The sequence below is a fragment of the Elephantulus edwardii genome, unplaced genomic scaffold, assembly GCF_000299155.1.
Source record: "Elephantulus edwardii isolate Elephantulus edwardi_28Jun2011 unplaced genomic scaffold, EleEdw1.0 scaffold00120, whole genome shotgun sequence".
NCBI lineage: Eukaryota > Metazoa > Chordata > Mammalia > Macroscelidea > Macroscelididae > Elephantulus > Elephantulus edwardii.
Genome location: NW_006399870.1, coordinates 1378097 through 1396565, shown reverse-complemented (window position 1 = coordinate 1396565; position 18469 = coordinate 1378097). Strand labels below are relative to the sequence as shown.

The 18469-nt window shown below is 40.5% G+C and overlaps 1 protein-coding gene and 1 pseudogene across 1 annotated transcript in view; one reads left to right on the top strand and one right to left on the bottom strand.

The window, feature by feature from the left end:
* SIAE (sialic acid acetylesterase) overlaps positions 1–18469 on the top strand; it is a 136565-nt gene that overhangs the window by 93566 nt on the left and 24530 nt on the right. Inside the window, exons 6-7 of the mRNA XM_006892800.1 lie at positions 3008–3117; positions 3664–3797. Of these exons, the coding sequence (XP_006892862.1) occupies positions 3008–3117; positions 3664–3797 (244 nt within the window). The remainder of the gene's footprint in view (positions 1–3007; positions 3118–3663; positions 3798–18469) is intronic.
* On the bottom strand, positions 15297–17231 carry LOC102871648 (annotated as a pseudogene).

Here is an 18469-nt window from a genome sequence, read left to right as displayed (position 1 = left end):
TATTTACCATCACAAGAACATGTAAACAGCCCAGATGTCCAACCACAGTAGAAAGACTTGAGAAAGTATGTTACATTCACATGATGGAATACTATAAAGCACTCAGGAGCAATGATTTTGTAAAGAGTACCAGAAGAATGTCTATCTGTGTTTCATTGAGTATGCAAAGGCATTTGACTGTGTAGATCACAATAAATTGTGGCTGACTCTTGAGAAGAATGGAAATCCCAGAACACTTGATTGTGCTTATGCAAAACCTATAATTGGACCAGGAAGCAGTCATCAGAACAGAGCAAGGAAATACTGCATGGTTCAAAATTGGGAAGAGTGTGCATCAAGGATGTGATCTATTTTCAGTCTATATGTAGAACAGATTATCTGGGAGGCTGAGCTCTATGAGGAGAAATGTGGCATCAGAACTGGAGGTAGACTCATCAACAATCTGCATTATGCAAATGACACAACCCTGCTTATTGAAACTGAGGAAGACCTGAAGCACTTGCTGCAGAAGGTCAAGAACTGCAGCCTTCAATATGGATTGAAGCTCAACATCAAGAAAACAGATTCTCACCACTAGGCTGATTGGCAGCATCATGATGGATGGTGAAGAGAATGAGATTTTCAACAGCTTCAGTTTGCTTGGCTCTACAATAAACACTCTTGGTACCAGTAGCCATGAAATTAAAAGACAAATGCATTGAGAAAGTCTGCTGTCAGAGATCTCAACAAAGTACTGAGGAGCAACAATGCCAGTTTGGAGACTACGGTGCACCTGATACAGGCCATGGTTTTTGCAGTTACTTGGTATGCATTAGAAAGCTGGACAATGACTAGAGATGATAAAAGGGGAATTGATGCTTTTGAGCTGTGGTGCTGGAGAAGGGTATTGAATATACCATGGACTGCTAAGAGAACAAACAAGTTCTTCTTGGAGAGGATGAAGCCAGGCTGCTTTTTGGAGGCAACGAGTCTGAAGCTTTGTCTGACATACTTTGGACAAGTCCTTGGAGAGGGCTGTCATGCATGGGAGGGTGGAGAGACAGCACATGAGAGGAAGACCCTCGATGAGATGGATTGATTCAGTGACTGCAGTAATGGGGAGAGGTGTGTTGGAGACAGTAAGATTGGCACAGGATAGAGTAGGGTTTAGTTATTGTGCATAGGGTTGCTGTGAGTCACAGGTGACTTGATAGCACATAACAGCAACAACAGCAACTACCTAACTTGGGAGGGACTGGAGAGCATTATGCTAAGTGAACTAATGTGGTCTTAGAAGGACAAGTATTGTATAAGACCATTATTTTAGAATGAGTATGAGGATTCAAGGGGGGGGGTGAGAACAAAGGGGTGAGTATGACAGCAGGCTGAGGTGGTTTATCATAGAGTTCCACAGTCTGATAGAGGGAGAGGTGAGTGAGACAAATGGCAAAGATATGGTGTGAAAAACAATGTATACAAACCTTGTAAATAAACCAGTATTTATGAAACATAAAAATGAATTTGGAAAATATTGAGAGAAAAAAAATATGTCTTTTGATCCAGGAAATTTCATTCCTCAGAACTTTTCTTAAGGAAATAATTAGGCATATATGAATGATTTAGCTACAAGGATGATAACTACAGCATTCTTTAAGAAAGCAAAAAAGCTTATGACTATCAAAGTGCCTTCTGAACACTAGTTAAATCAATGTGTTGTCTCTGTGAGAGACTCATGATCAAGCTTCTTTTCTCTTGGGCTTTAATTACCTTATCTGGTAGTTAAATAGAATGACCCCCTCTAAACTTACAGAAAGTTTGCTGATACATTTTTCTCTGGAAAGATCTTTCAGGTGAAAATCAGAGACTGTTTTTTTAATTTTTGTTGAGGTTTTAATGAAAGTTTACCAAAGACTTGGATTTCTATTCATTTATTATTGCACATTTTCCTGCCCACCCACCCCACCCACTTGCTTTTCTATTTTAAAAAATTTTTTCATCGTTGCAAAATTTCCTCCCTGCCCCTCAGTCCACCTTGCTATGCACCTCTTATTCTGGATTGTTGTCATGCAAATAATACCTAATCATATATTCCTTTTAAACAGCTCTTTCCCTCATCTGTTTATAATGCAGTGTACATTATTTATCCCCTCTTTTCTTAATTTCCCTCCAACCTCGATGTCAGTCCTGTTTTATAACAGTGGCATTATGCAGTATTTGCCTTTTTGTGACTGAGATATTTCACTCAGCATAATGTCTTCCAGGGTCACCCATTTTGCATATTTTATGAGTTGCTTGTTTTTCAGTGCTGCATAGTATTCCATAGTGTGAATATACTACAGCTTCTCTATTCATTTGTTGATGGGCACTTGGGTTGCTTCCATCTCTTTACTATTGTGAACATTGCAGCAATAAATATAGGTGTGCATATATCTATTAAGGTGGCAATTCTGGTTTCTACAGGATATATTCCCACTAGTGGAATTGTTGGGTCAAATGGTATTTCTATTTCCAACTTTTTGAGAAAGTGCCATACTGTCTTCTGGAGTGTTTGCACCATTTTACACTCCCAACAACAGTGCATAAGGGTTCTGGTTTTTCCACAACCTCGCCAGTATTTGTTGTCTGCTGCTTTGTTGAATTTTGCTATTGTTACTGGGGTGAGATGATATCTCATAGTTGTTTTGATTTGCATCTCTCTTAGAGCTAGGGATTTTGAACATTTCTTCATGTGTATGTTTGTCATCTGAATGTCCTCTTTGGTGATATGTCTGTTCATATCCTGTGCCCATTTTTTCAATTGGGTTATTTACCTTTATCTTGTTGTGGTGCTGGAGTATTCTATGAATTCTATATATAAGTCCTTTATCAGACATGTCATCTATTTAAGTGAAGCAAAGTGACTCACTTTTATCTGGTTTTGCTTTTACCAGAAATTCACCCTAGTAGAAGCGGAAATGCCTCCAGCATAGGATTTTCATGAGATCGTTTGCTAGCTTCTGGTAGTCTTTATGCATCTTATGTATTCCAGAGTCCTCTTACTTGATTCTGTGACTGGCCCTAGTAAGCCTTCTGTGCTTTGGAATGCCATGATCCATCCGCTGAATAACATGACCCTGAAAGGTGTGATATGGTACCAGGGTGAGTATTTAATTTGTAATTTTCCATGGTTATTTGTTAGCTTCTGCTGCCTACCAAATCATTCTAGAACTTAGTTGTTTAAAAGAACTGTATTTTTCTTTAGCTCACTCCCTAGTAGGTTAGTAGATTCTGTTCTAGGCTGGTTCAGCTGATTTCTGCCCAGATCTTTTATGAATCTTTAGTCATTTGGCAAGTTGGTGGATGGTTGATGGAGGATGTCTAATGGCTGGGGGCTGTGTATCTGCTGTGGTGCTATGGTTCTTAAGTGGTCTCTCATCCTCCAGCAAGCTTGTTCAGATGTATTTATGGGGTCATCTCAGGGATCCACATGAATTATGTGAGAGCTTGAACACGTTTGCATGTGTCCATTTAGGCATTCAGAGAGACTGGAAAGGTGTCCTAGCAAAGACCAGGTATGTTTTTAGGTGCCAGTGAATCAAGTATGACCCAGTGAGCAGCAGGTCGGAACACATAAAGGGAGATATTGATGGGTGGCCATTTTTGTAATCTCCCTCAAACCCCTCTTAAAGTTTTGGCTGTTTCTAGGGGAGTCCAACATGAACTATAACCTGGACTTGTACAATTGCACTTTCCCGGCACTCATTGAAGACTGGCGTCAAACCTTCCACTATGGCTCCCAGAAGCAGACGGAACGTTTTTTCCCCTTTGGATTTGTCCAGGTATGTGTTGAGAGGAAGAGAGTTTGTGGCAATTAGTGTGGAGATACATTGTTTCAATCTTCCATGAATTCTTACTCTCTTTTCACCCATCAGAGGACCTATCATTGCTATGTGCCACTGACTTGAATTGACTCATAGCTGACCCTTCAGTGGGTTTTTACAGGCTGTAAATCACACAGGAGGAGATGACTCATCTTTCTCCTGTGGGTCAGCTGGTGGATTAGAAAAGGCTGCCTTTGGGTTGGCAGGACAACTCTTACCCAGAAGGTCTAATTCATCTCACTTTACTGATGGGATAATGACATTTTTTTTAAGTTAGTAAATGATGAATATTTCTTACTGAAAATGCAATGCACATTCATTGAAGAAATAGTAAAAGGGATGATAAGGGGGGAAAGAAGAAGCTAAACAACATTTACAATTCCATTAACTAGAAATAAGCAGATCTGCCTTTAGTCACCTTTCAAGTCTGGGACTGAAATCACCCCTGTGACACAACTTCCAGCAAAATAACATGCCTATCAGGGAGCGCTTGTCGTCCTCAGGGTTTTGATATGCCAACCCAAAGGCTGTCCCTCTTTGGGGGTTTGAATCAACCAGTTGCTCTCTGGGAGAAATACCAGGTAACTCTTCTTGTGCGATTTACATTCTCAAATCCAAGGAAGGATGGTCAGCTATCAGTCAGTTCTGACTAAGCAGCAATGAGTACAAGGTGATCAGTAACATCAAGGAAGAACACGTTCCTTAGAACAATCAGCTGTACAAGGTCAGTAGGGCACCATTTGCCAAGGCATAAGGCTCAGGAAGAAGGAGGGGATGAGAATGGATGGAAACAGAAATGTGAAGAGCACTGTTACAATGTGGGAATTATAATCAGTGTCACAAAATGTAATATGTATGACTTGCTGGATGGAAAATCAATCTGCTTTGCAAACTTTCCCTCAAATTACAACATAAAATTAAAAAAAAAAGAGCATCAGCTCTTTTGGAATAAATATATAATGCTTTAAAAGTAGGATCTTGGATTTTATTATAATATCCAAACCTTTTCTCTTAATGTCATATTGTGAATGGTTTTTTTTTCATGTCATCAAATATGAGTCTTCAAAACTCAGATTGCTGTCAAATCGCAACTACCTCATAGCTGCTGCTCCGTTAGATTTCCAAGGCTGTAAATTGCATGGGAAGAGAATGCCTATCTTTCTGTCCAGAGCTAGTGGATGCAAATCATCAGAGATGCATGGCTTTTCATTTAGCAGCACAAGCTTCTGTAGTCTAGGCCAGAGCTGCCTAATATAAGCAACGGCTTATCTATTTTCCTAGTAACTAAACCACTGAATACATGTTTAGTTATTGCTAGGTCAGAAGGCAAGTTTATAAAAGCTTTGCTCAGGTTCCCAAATTTCTCTGTGCAATGATTATATGAATTTATACTCTTGGTTCACAACTTTGCATCCTCCTTAACTCAGTTATTATTTGTCCCACTCACCAGAAGAGATACGCTTTGTCACTCTTGGACAATTGCATATGCTTTTTGTCTGGAATGATGTTTCTCCTAGCTTCTCTTATTTTCACAGCTAACTCTTAATCATCCTTTAGGTTTCAGTCTGAATATAAGTTAGTCTGCTGTGACTTTTCCAAGTCTGGGTTAGATGGGTCCCTCTTCCTGGAATGCTTCCTTAATGCCCTCTAATATTTGACCAGTTTATAATTGTCTTGCCTTACCTGTTCATAATCCTACTTCAAGACATAGACTTTTTCCCCCCCAAGCAGGTTGGTAATTTTGGCTTTTCTGAGGCATCAGAAATTAAATAAGTAAGTGATTTTCTCCTTTCTTAAAAGGGTAAACCAACAGAATGTGGAAATTATAGAACAATATAAATATCACATACAAGTAAAATCTTACTGAAGATTATTTAAAAATGGCTAACACAATACATTAACAGGGAACTGCCAGTTATTCAAACTGGGTTCAGAAGAGCCTGTGGTATTAGGGGTATCATTGATGAAGCCAGGTGGATTTTGACTGAAAGCAAACATTACTAGTAAGGTGTTTATTTATGTCTTATTGACTATGAAAATGCATTTGACTGTGTGGATCCTAACAAATGATAGCTAACAATGAGAAGAATGGGAATCTCAGAGCACTTAATTGTGCTCAAGTTAGACCTATACATAGACCAAGAAGGAGTTGTCTGAGTAAACAAAGGAACACTGCATGGTTTAAAAATCAGGGAATGTATGCATCAGGGCTGTATCTTTTGTCCTCACCGATTCAATCTGTATGATGAGCAGATAATTTGAGAAACTGTACTATATGGAGAAGAATGTGGCATCAGGAGTGGAGGAAGACACAACCACCACCTGCGTTATGCAGATGACAACCTTGCTTACTTAAAGTGAAGAAGAGTTGAAACAATTGCTGCAGAAGATCAAAGACTACAGTTTTTAATATGGATTACATCTCAACATCACAAAAACAACATCTTCACCACTGGATCAATAGACAACATCATGATGCATGGAGGAAAGATTGAAGTTGTCAACAATATCATTTTACTTGAATCCAAAGACAACACCTTTGGCACTAGCCAAATGAATGGTGGAAAAATAGAGCCTACTAGAACACAGTAACAGGGTTGGCTTTTACCTTGAGTTGAGTATAGGTAGTACACGTAATTCAAGACTTATACTCCTACATAATCCAAGAATTACATTCTTATCTTCTTCCCAGCCCCCTTTCCATATCTTAGCTCATTATATACTTTTTAAAAAATTAAACATTTATAGACCTTATTTCCATTTCACATTTTTATAATTATTCCCCTTTGTTTTTAACTTTGAAACAAATTCATTTGGCTTGTTTTCAAAAGCAGCTCATACCACCAATTCTCTGTTACTATTGATGGAAATGATATTTGGACATTTGAGGTTCTTTTTATCACTTTGCTGTCTTTCAGCCTGTGTACATGGTGATTTGAACGAGATACTTTAGCATTTCAAACTTAAAGTATGTGTTGAATGCTTATTATATGTTGTGAACCATGGAAGGTGTGCGAATGTAGCAGCAATCAGAGAGAAGATTTTGTATTTATGCATTATGGTTTAGAATCAGCCTGTGTGCTGATTATTAACTGGAAAAAAATGTTGCTTACTTACAGGAAAAGAGGACTATGAACATTTTGCTTATTAATTTTAATGAGGAATATGGCTTCTACCAGCAATGGAAATACCAGATGACATCATAAAAGTTCAGAGTATTACATCTGGAGTTAATCTGCCTGCATTAAAATCTCAGCTCTGACAAGTTTATAGCAATGTGATTTCAAACAAGCTATTTGACTTCTTGGTTATTTTAGATAAGAAATTAGTTCCTTCTTATAAAGCCTGGAACACAACAAGCACTGGAGAAGAATGCACGGTGGCCTAGTGCCAAAAAGCTGCACTGTGGAGGAAAATGTGCAACAATGAATGAATGGAATAAAAGTTCTCTTTAAACTTTCATTAAAAAAAAAAAGGCTACATTGCAATCCCAAAGACACATGGTTCAAATCCTCCAGCTGCTCTGCAAGAGAAGGATGGGCAATTTCCTCCCGTGTGAGTAGCTGCTTCTGAAAATCTGCCATAGGGCCAGTGATGGGTTGGTTCTTCTTGATGCAACAACAACAACAACAACAACAACAACAAATTGGTATTAATGAGAGAGATGAGGAAATGTGGGCAGATGGTGTAGAAGAAAGGATAAAGTGATTTTTTAGAAATGCTGTTTGTGGGGAGCCAAAGTAAAGCATAGAAGAGAAAGAAGGGCAGAAGTCTTGAGACTGCAATTTTGGAGATTCCCCCCCTTCTGTACTTTTTTGGTATGCATATAATGATACATTGTGTTTCATTCATGTACATAGTGGGGTTTTGTGTGTGTGTTTCACACTTTCCTTCATTGACATTATGTTTTATAAAATTAATCACCATTGGACTGTGCCCAACGTTAACCTGTCTTTTCGGGTCTCTGCCACATCTCTCCCATTTCATTTACCTTTCCCTCCTCCTACCAAATTTTATGATGCTATGATTTCCCCCTACCCATCCTCATCCCCTGCTCTCACATGCACCTTCCTTAGACCTCTGTACACATTTTGCTAGTTACCCTTCTATTTTTACAATAATGGTCTTATATCACATTTGTCATGTGATACTGAGTTCACTCAGCATAATGCTCTCCAAATTCTCCCAAGTTATGTAGTAGTTTTTGAAAGCATTGCTTCTGAGTGCTGCATTCCATTCTGTGAATGTACCACAATTTCTCTATCCATTCTTTTGTGGTTGGATATTTGGATTGTTTCCATGTTCTTGCAATGGTGAATAATGCTGCTATGAACATTGGTGTACAAATCTCCGTTATGTACCAGTAGAATAGCTGGGTTATATGGAGTTTCAGTGTTCAACTTTTTTGAGAAAACTCCAAATTGCCTTCAGAGTGGTTGTACCATTTTACAGTCCCACTAACAGTGTATGAAAGTTCTAATCTCTCCACATCCTCTACAAAAATTTTTGTTTTGCTGTCAAACTTTGCCACTACTACTGGAGTGAGATGGCATCTCATTGTAGTTTTGAGACCTTGAGTAAGCAAAACACTTCTGAAAAACAAAAATGAAGTGGGAGGCATAGCACTCCCTGACCTCAAAACCTACTACACAATAGTAATAACCAAAACAGCATGGCACTGGTATAACGACAGGCACATAGACCAAGGAACAGAATAGAGAACTTAGAAATAAACCCATCTCTCTATGGTCAACTGATAATTCAACATGGGAACAAAAATCTATCGAGTGGGGAAATGACAACCTCTTCAAAAAATGGTGCAGGCAAAACCAGAATGCTACTAAAATAGGATCCACATCTCACACCCTACACAAAAATCAGCTCAGAGTGGATAAGAGACTTGCGGGTAAAGCCCAAAACCCTAACGACCGTAAGAGACAAATGACACCAAGCTTAGAAGGCCTATAAAGAGACTGACATGCACAATCAGGAGAAGGTAAAACTGATGAGTGGCACCTTCAAAATATTCGCTGTGTGTATCAGTTTTTACCTTTAAAAGGGCGAAAAGAAACTCTACCGACTGGGGAAAAAAATTGGCAGTACCATCCCAGACAAAGGTTTCATAGCAAAAATTTACAGAATACTATAGGACCTCCACATGAAAAAGACTTACAACCCTATTACAAAATAGATAGAAGACATGGAAAAAGACCTTTTACAAAGGAAGATATTCAGTGACCAACACATATGAAGAAATGCTAAAAATCACTGGCAATAATAGAGCCTTTATTTTTAAAGAGATTTGGAGTATCAGCAAAACAGATTATAATGGTGGCCACCTTTATATTGGTTGGTCTGTCCTTTCACTAGCAGACATACTTCTGCTGATCCGAGGCAGTGCTGACTCGGATCTCAGATGAGGAAAAACACAAGCATTTACTTTGGGTGTTGAGTTGCTACTCCCCCCAGTGGCCAATATATAGTAGTGCAGTTAATGCAATAATTTGGAATTGCTGCGGGAATTCAAGGCACATTGCCATTTTAGGACAGCACATTTTGGCCTGAATAACTATTTCTTCCTATTGGGCTTCAGGCTAGTACTTACGGGTGGTGGTGTTGATGTTAGATGCTGTTGATAGACTATGACTCAGAGTGACTCGCCCTATCCTGCCTTATCATCATGGCCTCTCTCATGCTCAGGCCTTCTGTAGTCACCGCCGCAGTCCATCTCCTTGAGGGTCTTTCTGGTAATCTTGTTTTCCTCATCCTCATTGTACATGGTTTTCATATTCAGTCTTGATTTCGTGGAAGTTGAAGAGTTTCTAGCTGTCATGAGGTTCCGTTGTGAAACTTGAGGCAACTTTGAATGTCATTTGATTTGAAACAGTATCTTTTTAGTAAAAGAATTGGATATATTCCTTAACACATTGCCGCACACTTTTAAATTGACTACCGTGCTTAGAAACACTTTTTTTTTTTAATGGCCGTCATTTGCGGCAACGTTTTAAGTTCCTTTTCCTACCCAGGGCTTTTTCTGCTTCTGTTCAGCCTTATCAGTGTTTTGCTGATGGCTTTCCGTTATTTTTGGAGCAACTTGGGAAGCAGAAGATGCCCTCTGTGGGGACTTGCTGTGGCCACATTTGTGGGGATGTTCTCAGGTATTTTTTGGGCTGTGTGAGTAAAAAAATTGAATGGAGCAGCTTCTTTGATGAGCTCAGAGTTGAAGGATAATGTATTTGTTAATTTAAACTATTTTCTAGTTGTGGCTTGATGTATAATATTGCTAGATTCAGATTATTAACAGGAAGATAACAGCCTCTCATTGACTGGAAGTATGGTTAATAATAAAATGCAATCTAAATGGGAGAATGGGATGATGTAAACAATGACAGAGTAAGGAAGGGCTAAATAGTGGAATCACAAGTAGCCTGGAAAAATTAAAGAATTTTCCTCGGACCCTCTGCCCTTTTTAGGAGCAGGAGTATGTCAATTTTCAGTTGAAGCAGACCCTATTGATAATTATACATCCAGGATCTGGCCACCTTTCACTAGTTTACTCCACATAGGCTGGTCTAAGCCACCATCATCTCTCCCTTGAGATATTCCAATAGCACCTGTCCTCCTGACTTCACCTTTTCTCTCTCCCTTGACGATAGCCTCACTACAGACAGATCCTTGAACAAGGTCGTGAATGAGATCATTCCTAAGAGTGTCTTTAAACTGAAGTTGTATGTAAGTCAGAACAGGTGTTCACACTTCCTCCTTAGATCTCTGGTGGTACAAGAATAGGCCAGAAGCCTCATGTGCAGCAAGTGGAGGTAGTTGTAAAGAATTTGCTATGAATTGTTTTATATTTTTCTAAATGAGAGAAAAATTAACTAACCTTAAAGGGCAAGTGTGAGTTGCCAGGCAGTAATAGGAACCTATTATCATCGTGCTAATGTGAAACCTATACTTGAACCAAGAGGTAGTCATCAGAACAGAGCAAGGAAACACTGCATGGTTCAAAATTGGGAAGGGCGTACACCAGAGATGTGTCCTGTTTCCATAACTTTTCATTGTATATGCAGAACAGATTATCCGGGTGGCTGGGCGAAATGAAGAGAAGTGTGCCATGAGGATTGGAGGAAGATTAATCAAGAATCTATGTTATGCAGATGACACAACCCTGCTTGCTGAAACTGAGGAGGACCTGAAGTGCTTGCTGCTGAGGGTCAGGGACTGCAGCCTCCAATATGGATTGAGGCTCAATGTCAGCAAGACAAAGATTCTCATCACTGGACCAATTGGCAGCATCAGGATGGATGGTGAAGAGATTGAGATTGTACACAGCTTTAGTTTGCTTGGCTCCACAATCAACACTCTTGGCTCCAGCAGCCAAGAAATTAAAAGACGTATTGCGATGGGAAAGTCAGCTGTTAGGGACCTCTCTAAAGTACTGAAAAGCAACAGTGTGTCTCTGGAGACTAAGGTGTGTCTGGTACAGGCCATGGTCTTTGCAATTACTTGTTATGTGTCAGAGAGCTGGACAATGACTAGGGTGGATAGAAGGAGAGTTGATTTTTCTGAGCTTTGGTGTTGGAGAAGAGTGCCGAGGGTACCATGGACTGCTAAGAAAACAAACAAATTCATCTTGGAGAGGGTTAAATCGGACTGCTCCTTGGAAGCAAGGATTCTGAGACTTTGTCTCACATACTTTGGTCATGTTGTAAGGAGAGACCGGTACTTAGAGAAAGACATCATGCTTGGGAGGGTGAAGGGCAGGCGCAGGAGGGGAAGGCCCTCTGTGAGGTGGATTGATTCTGTGACTGAGGCAATTGGGGTGAGTGTGTCAGAGACAATGAGATTGGCACAGGACAGAGTTTAGGGCTGTTGTACATAGGGTCGCTATGAGTCACAAGTGACTCGACGGCACATAACAACAACAACAACATCAACGTGCTGCTATAATAATGACCTTATGCAGTATTTATTCTCATGAGCCTGAGTTTTTAGTTTTGAGGCCAGGGAATGCTATGACTTCCACTTCATTTTTTGTTTTTCAGAAGTGCTTCGCTTATTTGGAGTCTCTTTCCAAATAAACTTGATACTTCCCTTTCAATTTCCTTGAAAAATGAATTTGGTATCTGTTTTGGGATTGAGTTGAACATGTAGATTGCTTTTGGTAGGATTGTAATTTTCACAGTATTGAGTCTTCCTACCCATAAATAGGAAACATTTTTTTCCATTTATTTAGGTCTTTTATTGTGTCTTGCAGAAATGTTCTTTCATTTTCTTTGTATAGGTTGTTTGTGTCTCTAGTTAGGTTCACTCTTAAGTATCTCAGTTTTTGGTTAGCATTTGTAAATGGTATTGCTTTATTGGTTTCCTTCTCTGAGTTCTTTTTGTTACTGTAGAGAAATCCCACTGATTTTTTGGATATTGATCTTATATCATACCAATCTGCTAAATTGGTCTACTAGCTCTAATGTTTTTTTTACAGTTTTTAACAGTTTGAGTCCTTGGGATTTTCTGTGAACACTAATTGTGATTAATTTAAAAAGGCACAATCTAAGAAAAATACTGTGAATGAAACATAATTTTGGTGAATTACAAAATTACTTTTTGTAAGAAATGTGAGTGAAAAACAAAACAGAAAAGGGGGAGGCGAAAGTGTGCATGATCAGCCTGTAATCTTCAACAGTTACTTGCTGTGCATCAGAGAGCTGGACAATGACTAAGGATGACAGAAGAATTGATGCCTTTGAGTTGTGGTTCTGGAGAAGACTGTTGAACATACATATCATGGGCTGCCAAGAAAACTGGTTGTTCCTTGGAGGCAAGGATTTTGAAGCTCTGACTACATACTTTGGGCATGTGCCAAAGAAAGACCTGTCCTTGGAGAAGGAATCATGCTTAGAAGGGAGGAACAGCACAGGAGAGGAAGATCCCACATGAGATGGATTGACACAATAACTGGAGTAATGAGGGTAGATGAGTCAGAGACAGCAAGACTAGCTCAGGATAAGGCAGGGGTCAGAGCTGTTGTGCTTAGGGTTGCTGAGTTGCCGGTGACTTGACGGCACATAACAACAACAGCTGTAAAGCATGTTACACCAAGAGCCTCCCTCAAATCACAAATGATTGAGACCAACAAAAACGTGCATTGTCAGTCTGCTTCCCCACGCATGTTCCCCTTTGCTGCTCTTCCCTCATCTCTCAGTTCTGTCTTCTGGCTTATTCCACCTGAGCCACACTGACTGTTTTCCTTTTCTTTGAACACACCCCATACCCTCCTGCCCTAGGACCTTTCCTTCTCTTTCTCTTTACCTATAAATCTCATCACAGTATATTAACTACACAACAGATCACCACATTAAGCCTTTTAAAAACAGTAATCATGTATTATGTTACAATTTCCATAGGTCAGGAATTTGGACATAATTGAATTTGTTCAGTGCTCAGGGTGCCAGGTGTAGACTTTCTCTTCCAAGCTTTGGTGGTTGTTGGTAGAATTCACAGTGCCTTTTCCCTTGAAGACCAGGAGAGCCTCTGGCTTCTCAACCCTGAAGGGGCTTACCTGATTATGTCAGGTCAAACATGGCCTTTTTGATTGTCTTGAAGTCAACTGATGAGAGCCTTCAGTTATACCTGTAGAATTCCTTCATCTTTGCCACAACTCAACATAATTGTGGGACTGAAATCCCATCTTTGCCAATTTTTGTTGCTTAAAAGCAAATAAGAGGGTTCTGTCCATATTCAAGGAAGAGACACAATGCCATCGGTCATTGGGGTTCATCTTAGAATTTTGCCTCCCATACCTTGAAATGGTACCCATTGAACAAATGCCACTGGACAGTGCCTCTACTACTAGATTTGCTGGGGTCAGGTTTTTGGTAAACAAAGTAGAATTCATGTTTGCTGAGTTCCTGTAACTTCTCTTAATTTTTCCTAAGTGCATTCCAATGTTGGGTTAACAATTAGTAAAAGAAAGTATTTATAGGTGAGTTTAGTTGATTAGGTTGTTAGCTATTAATGGGCATTTGTTTGATATACATTACATAAAATCTTTTTAAAGAATACAGTTTCATTATATTTAGTACATTCATCCAGCTGTCTTTGTGACGTCCTCTTTTACCTTCTTTGTTTAGCACAGGCAATATTGTCTTATCCCTCTTCCCTGCCATAGTTTTCTTCCATTACCATTTTCTCTGTATTATTTATTTATCATCTTATTTACTACATATTTCTCCCCACTAAAATGTAAGCACTGAAAAGGATTATTTGTTGTCATTCAATGCTCTGTCTTCTGGTTCATTATTAGTATGTGTCTTAGAATAGGTGCTCAGTAAATAGTTAAATGAATAATCGTTTACTTATACATGAGCTGTTGGACCATTCATTCCACAGACTCTTTCTTGAAAAATATTACTCTTAAAATAGTCTTCTACTACTTGGTAGGATGCCCTAGATACCAAGCAGATAACTCAGATGTGCAGAGTCTGAATGGTGAATGCTGCCCTTCTCTTGTGCACTAGATCCAGCTACCAGCTGTCTGTCAGTTTGTTTTTCAGAATGCCTTATTTCTACCCATCCCACTCCCACTACTTCCTTCTTGGTTAGGTCTTTTTTATTATGTCTAGAGTGTTATAGTAGTTTTTTTTAACCCATCAATTTCTTTGCTTATAGGTCTGTTTTCTTTCCAAATAAAAATTAACTGTTTTGAAGTATACAGTCCAGTGATATTTAAACCCTACGATGTTATGCAGTTGTCACTGTTAGAGTTACTTCCTGTCATATGTACAATAAAGGAAGTAAGACTATACCCACAACCATATAGCTTTGGCAGAGGACATTTCTACATTTGTATCTACATCTTCCTATGAGTTGTTGCTGTTAAGTGCTGTCAAGTCGATTACAGTTCATAGTAAATAGTACAGATCTGAACTTTGCCTTATCCTGTGCCATTCTCATGATCTCTGATATGCTTAAGCCCATTATTATAGTCACTACGTCAATCCATATTGTTGGGTGTCTTCCTCTCACTCTCCACCTTTCTCAGCCTGACATCTTTTTCCAGACTAGCTCCTCGTGACCATATACTTAGAATATGAGAGGTGAAGTTTCATTATCGCCTCTAAGGAGCACCCTAGTTGTACTTCCTCCAAGACAGACTTGTTCTTTTGTCAGTATTCTTCTCTAGCACCACAGTTCAAAGACATCAGTTATTTAGTCTTAGTATTCATTGTCCTTTAGTCTTCATATTCATTGTCCAACTTTCAGCTGCATAGGAAGCAACTGAAAATATCATGGCTTCCATCAGTCTTAAAACTGACATCATTGTTCTTTTAGCATTTTTTGAGAGCAGATTTTCCCAACATAACACCTGTTTTGATCCCCCCCCCCAAGGGAAGCTACATCTCTTTAATAACTTAAAAAACTTTTTTAATGGAAAGCAGCACAAACACCTTTTCCTCTCTACAGAAAGAATGTCAGTGGGCAGGCCAGGCCATGAACAGTCCTTAGCTCCAGTTCAGAACTGGGAACCAGATCTGGCCATGGTGGGCTCTTTGGTATCGTCAGACTCTGAGTTTCTTCTGGGTTCAAGTTCCTGTCCTGGGCTCCTGCCCCATTAGGCACAGGGTTGTCCCCGTTGACCAGCCTGTTCTCGGCTGTCTTGGCTCTGCCGACAGCCTCCTTGAGTCTCAGGGTCTCCTGCATGCTATGCTCCCTGTCCAGGCTCCGCAGGACCAGAGGCAGCCCCGAGGTCCCCACGCTGCCCTCCAGCAGTCGCAGGGCACTTTCCTCATAGCTGGGCAGCAGGGCCTGCACCTGTGTGTGGCGGCAGAATTGCTCTGGGGCTCGCTCTGGTGCTCCTCACAGCCTTCTCCAGGATCTCCTTCTCCCCCAGGTGCAGCTTGATGGGCAAGGTGGCCCCGGTGGAGAGAGTGTGGACCTTCAGGAAGACCTTGTCCTCCTCAGTTGTCGTTTTATACATTTTCAGAAGAAGCAAAGCTCTGCTTTCAAGAAATGTCCAGAGCTTGACCTCGTCCCAGCTGACCAGGAATTCCAAGCTGCCCAAGGTGAAGATTCTGTCAATGGCACTGTCTCCCAGCAAATACTCCATAAGCTCTTCTTCAGTCATGTAGAAGACCTGGAGGAAGGCCAGGAGCTGGGCGGAGCTGGGCAGCTCCGTGGAGTGCAGTGCGAACACTCTGGAGGTGTAGATGCCAGCATGGACCAGGACCTCAGCCTTCATCGCATACAGCCTATTGCTTTTACTCAAGCCAAGCTTTATTTTCACTCTGTTGTGTGAATTATTGTCAAGAAGAAAAAAAAACACTGTGGATCACAAACTCTGAATTTGATCAAGTGGCATAAAAAATGTAAATGTACTCCCTGGCCTTGAAGTCCTGCAGGGCCACACACTCACAGTGGTCATCCTCCAGGTTGTAGCCAGTGGTGATCATGCCATTGGAGTGGTTGCACATGTCCCACAGAGGTATCGGGGCAAGGGTCACACAGGAGCCATCCTTGGTGGGAATCTGGTTCTGTCTTGTCATAACAGAGGACACGGCCCACTTGTAGTCCTCATGTAAACGAGTCCTTCAGGGGCAGTTTGTTGGCATGAGGATGGGTCTGGATCACCTTATGGAAATAGGTGTACTGCCGGGCTGTATTATTGTACTGGCTGAAGACATCATGTATAGCTTGCGTTGACTGAAGATACAGACTTCATCTTTCTCAAAGTAAAGAGGAGTGTCATACTCACTGGGCAGGGTCTGGATGTAGGGCTGCCAGAAAGAGTAAGGGTTGGCCCTCTCACACAGCAGATGAAAGGCCAGTGTGATTATTTCCCATGGCTTGAAGAATTTGGTCTTGAGAATATAGGGGCTCCAACACTGAGATTTTAGCAGATTCAACAGTCATAATTTTTGTGGAATCCATAGAAAGAATTCTTCTGCCTTGATGTCTCTTGTTGCTCTCAAAGCAAAGCTCTCCTCTTTGAAGCTGGACATTTCAAAACCTTCCCCAGATGCTCCGTGTTCTGAGGCCCATCTTATTAAGTCAGGAAAGTAATCTTTTTCCATCAAAGGTAACAGACAGACATTTTTGCTATTTCCCTATCTTCTCCACTAGAGTCCGGATCTGTACATACCCTTCCCACTCCTTTCCTGGGCTGGGGGCAGGGCTGCTGCCTTTTTGCAGCAGCTCCCTCATGAGATTCAAGATCTTCTTCGGAGACACCATTGCTATCTCACCTGTGCCTGATTTTTGAGTTTTGACATGACTCTTCTTACCCGTTTTCTGGCTGCTTACTTGCCTGTCACGCAGCAGCGGCACCATACTTCTGGCCTGGACCCCACTGTCTGCCTCAACCAACTGTTTTGATTTCTTGATGACTGTCACCATGGGTGTTGGTTTGGGATCCAAACAAAAGGAACTTGATGGCAACTTTAGGCTTTTCTCCATTTATCATGTTTCCAGAGGTGAGAATTTTTATTTTGATATTGAAATGTAAGCCATATTGAAGGCTGTAGTCTATGATTTTTTTCTGCAGCAAGTCCTTCAAGTCCTCTTCACTTCTGCAGGAAGCACAACAGGAGACAGAAGTATGAAAACTTCTTGTTGTAATGTACTGTCAAGTCAGAAGAGATTCATAGCTGACCTGCCAGCAGGTTTTCAGAGGCAGTTAATCACATGGAAGGCAGTTACCCATCTTTCTTTTGCAGAGCAGCTGGTGGATTTGAACTGTGTGCCTTTGGGTTGACAGTGCATCTCCTACCACTAAGAAACCGGAGCTCCAAAAACTTCTTAGCCATAACCAAATCCTTTGATAGGATGAGTCACTGGGCTTTGTACTACAGTCTCATAAAATATATGGTCAATTGTCATTGTTGTACAAAATATTATGTATTAATGATGTGGAAGTTATGTAATGATTCTCATGATCTGCTACACCAAGCAGTAGTAAGAGGGTTGAACACCTTGGGATGCAACTCCTTCCTTCCTCCCTCCCTCCCTCCCTCCCTCCCTCTCTCTTTCCTTCCTTTTTCTTACTTTTTAAAATTTTCTACTAATTTATTTACAAAATTCAAATACATTGTTTTCAAGAACATATTCTTTCCGTTTCCCTCACCCCCCCCAGCCCATCAAATTGTACAACCCCGTGATTAATCCCCTTCTTCCCCTGCACATCTTCATCCCTCTGCTTCCGTTTCCCACCCCACTTGGATCATTACAGTCATTCTATAATAATGGTTTTATGCAGTATTTATCCTTGTGGGACTGAGTTCACTCAGCATAATGCTCTCACTCCCTTCCAAGTTAGGTAATAATTTACAAAATCATTGCTCCTACATGCTGCATTGCATTTATTTGTGTGAATGTATCACAATTTCACAATCCTTTTGATTGTGGGTGGATTTGGGCTGTTTCCATGTTCTTGAGATGGTGAATAATGCTACTATGAGCACTGGTGTACAAATCACAGTTTGTGCCTCAGTTCTTGTTTTCTCAGGGTATATTCCAAGTAATGGAATAGCTGGGTTATACGGAATTTCTATGTTTAGCTTTTTGACATGGCTCTCACCTGATGGCATGCATAGGAATAAAATAGATTACATTTGTGGAACGACTCGGTGGAGAAG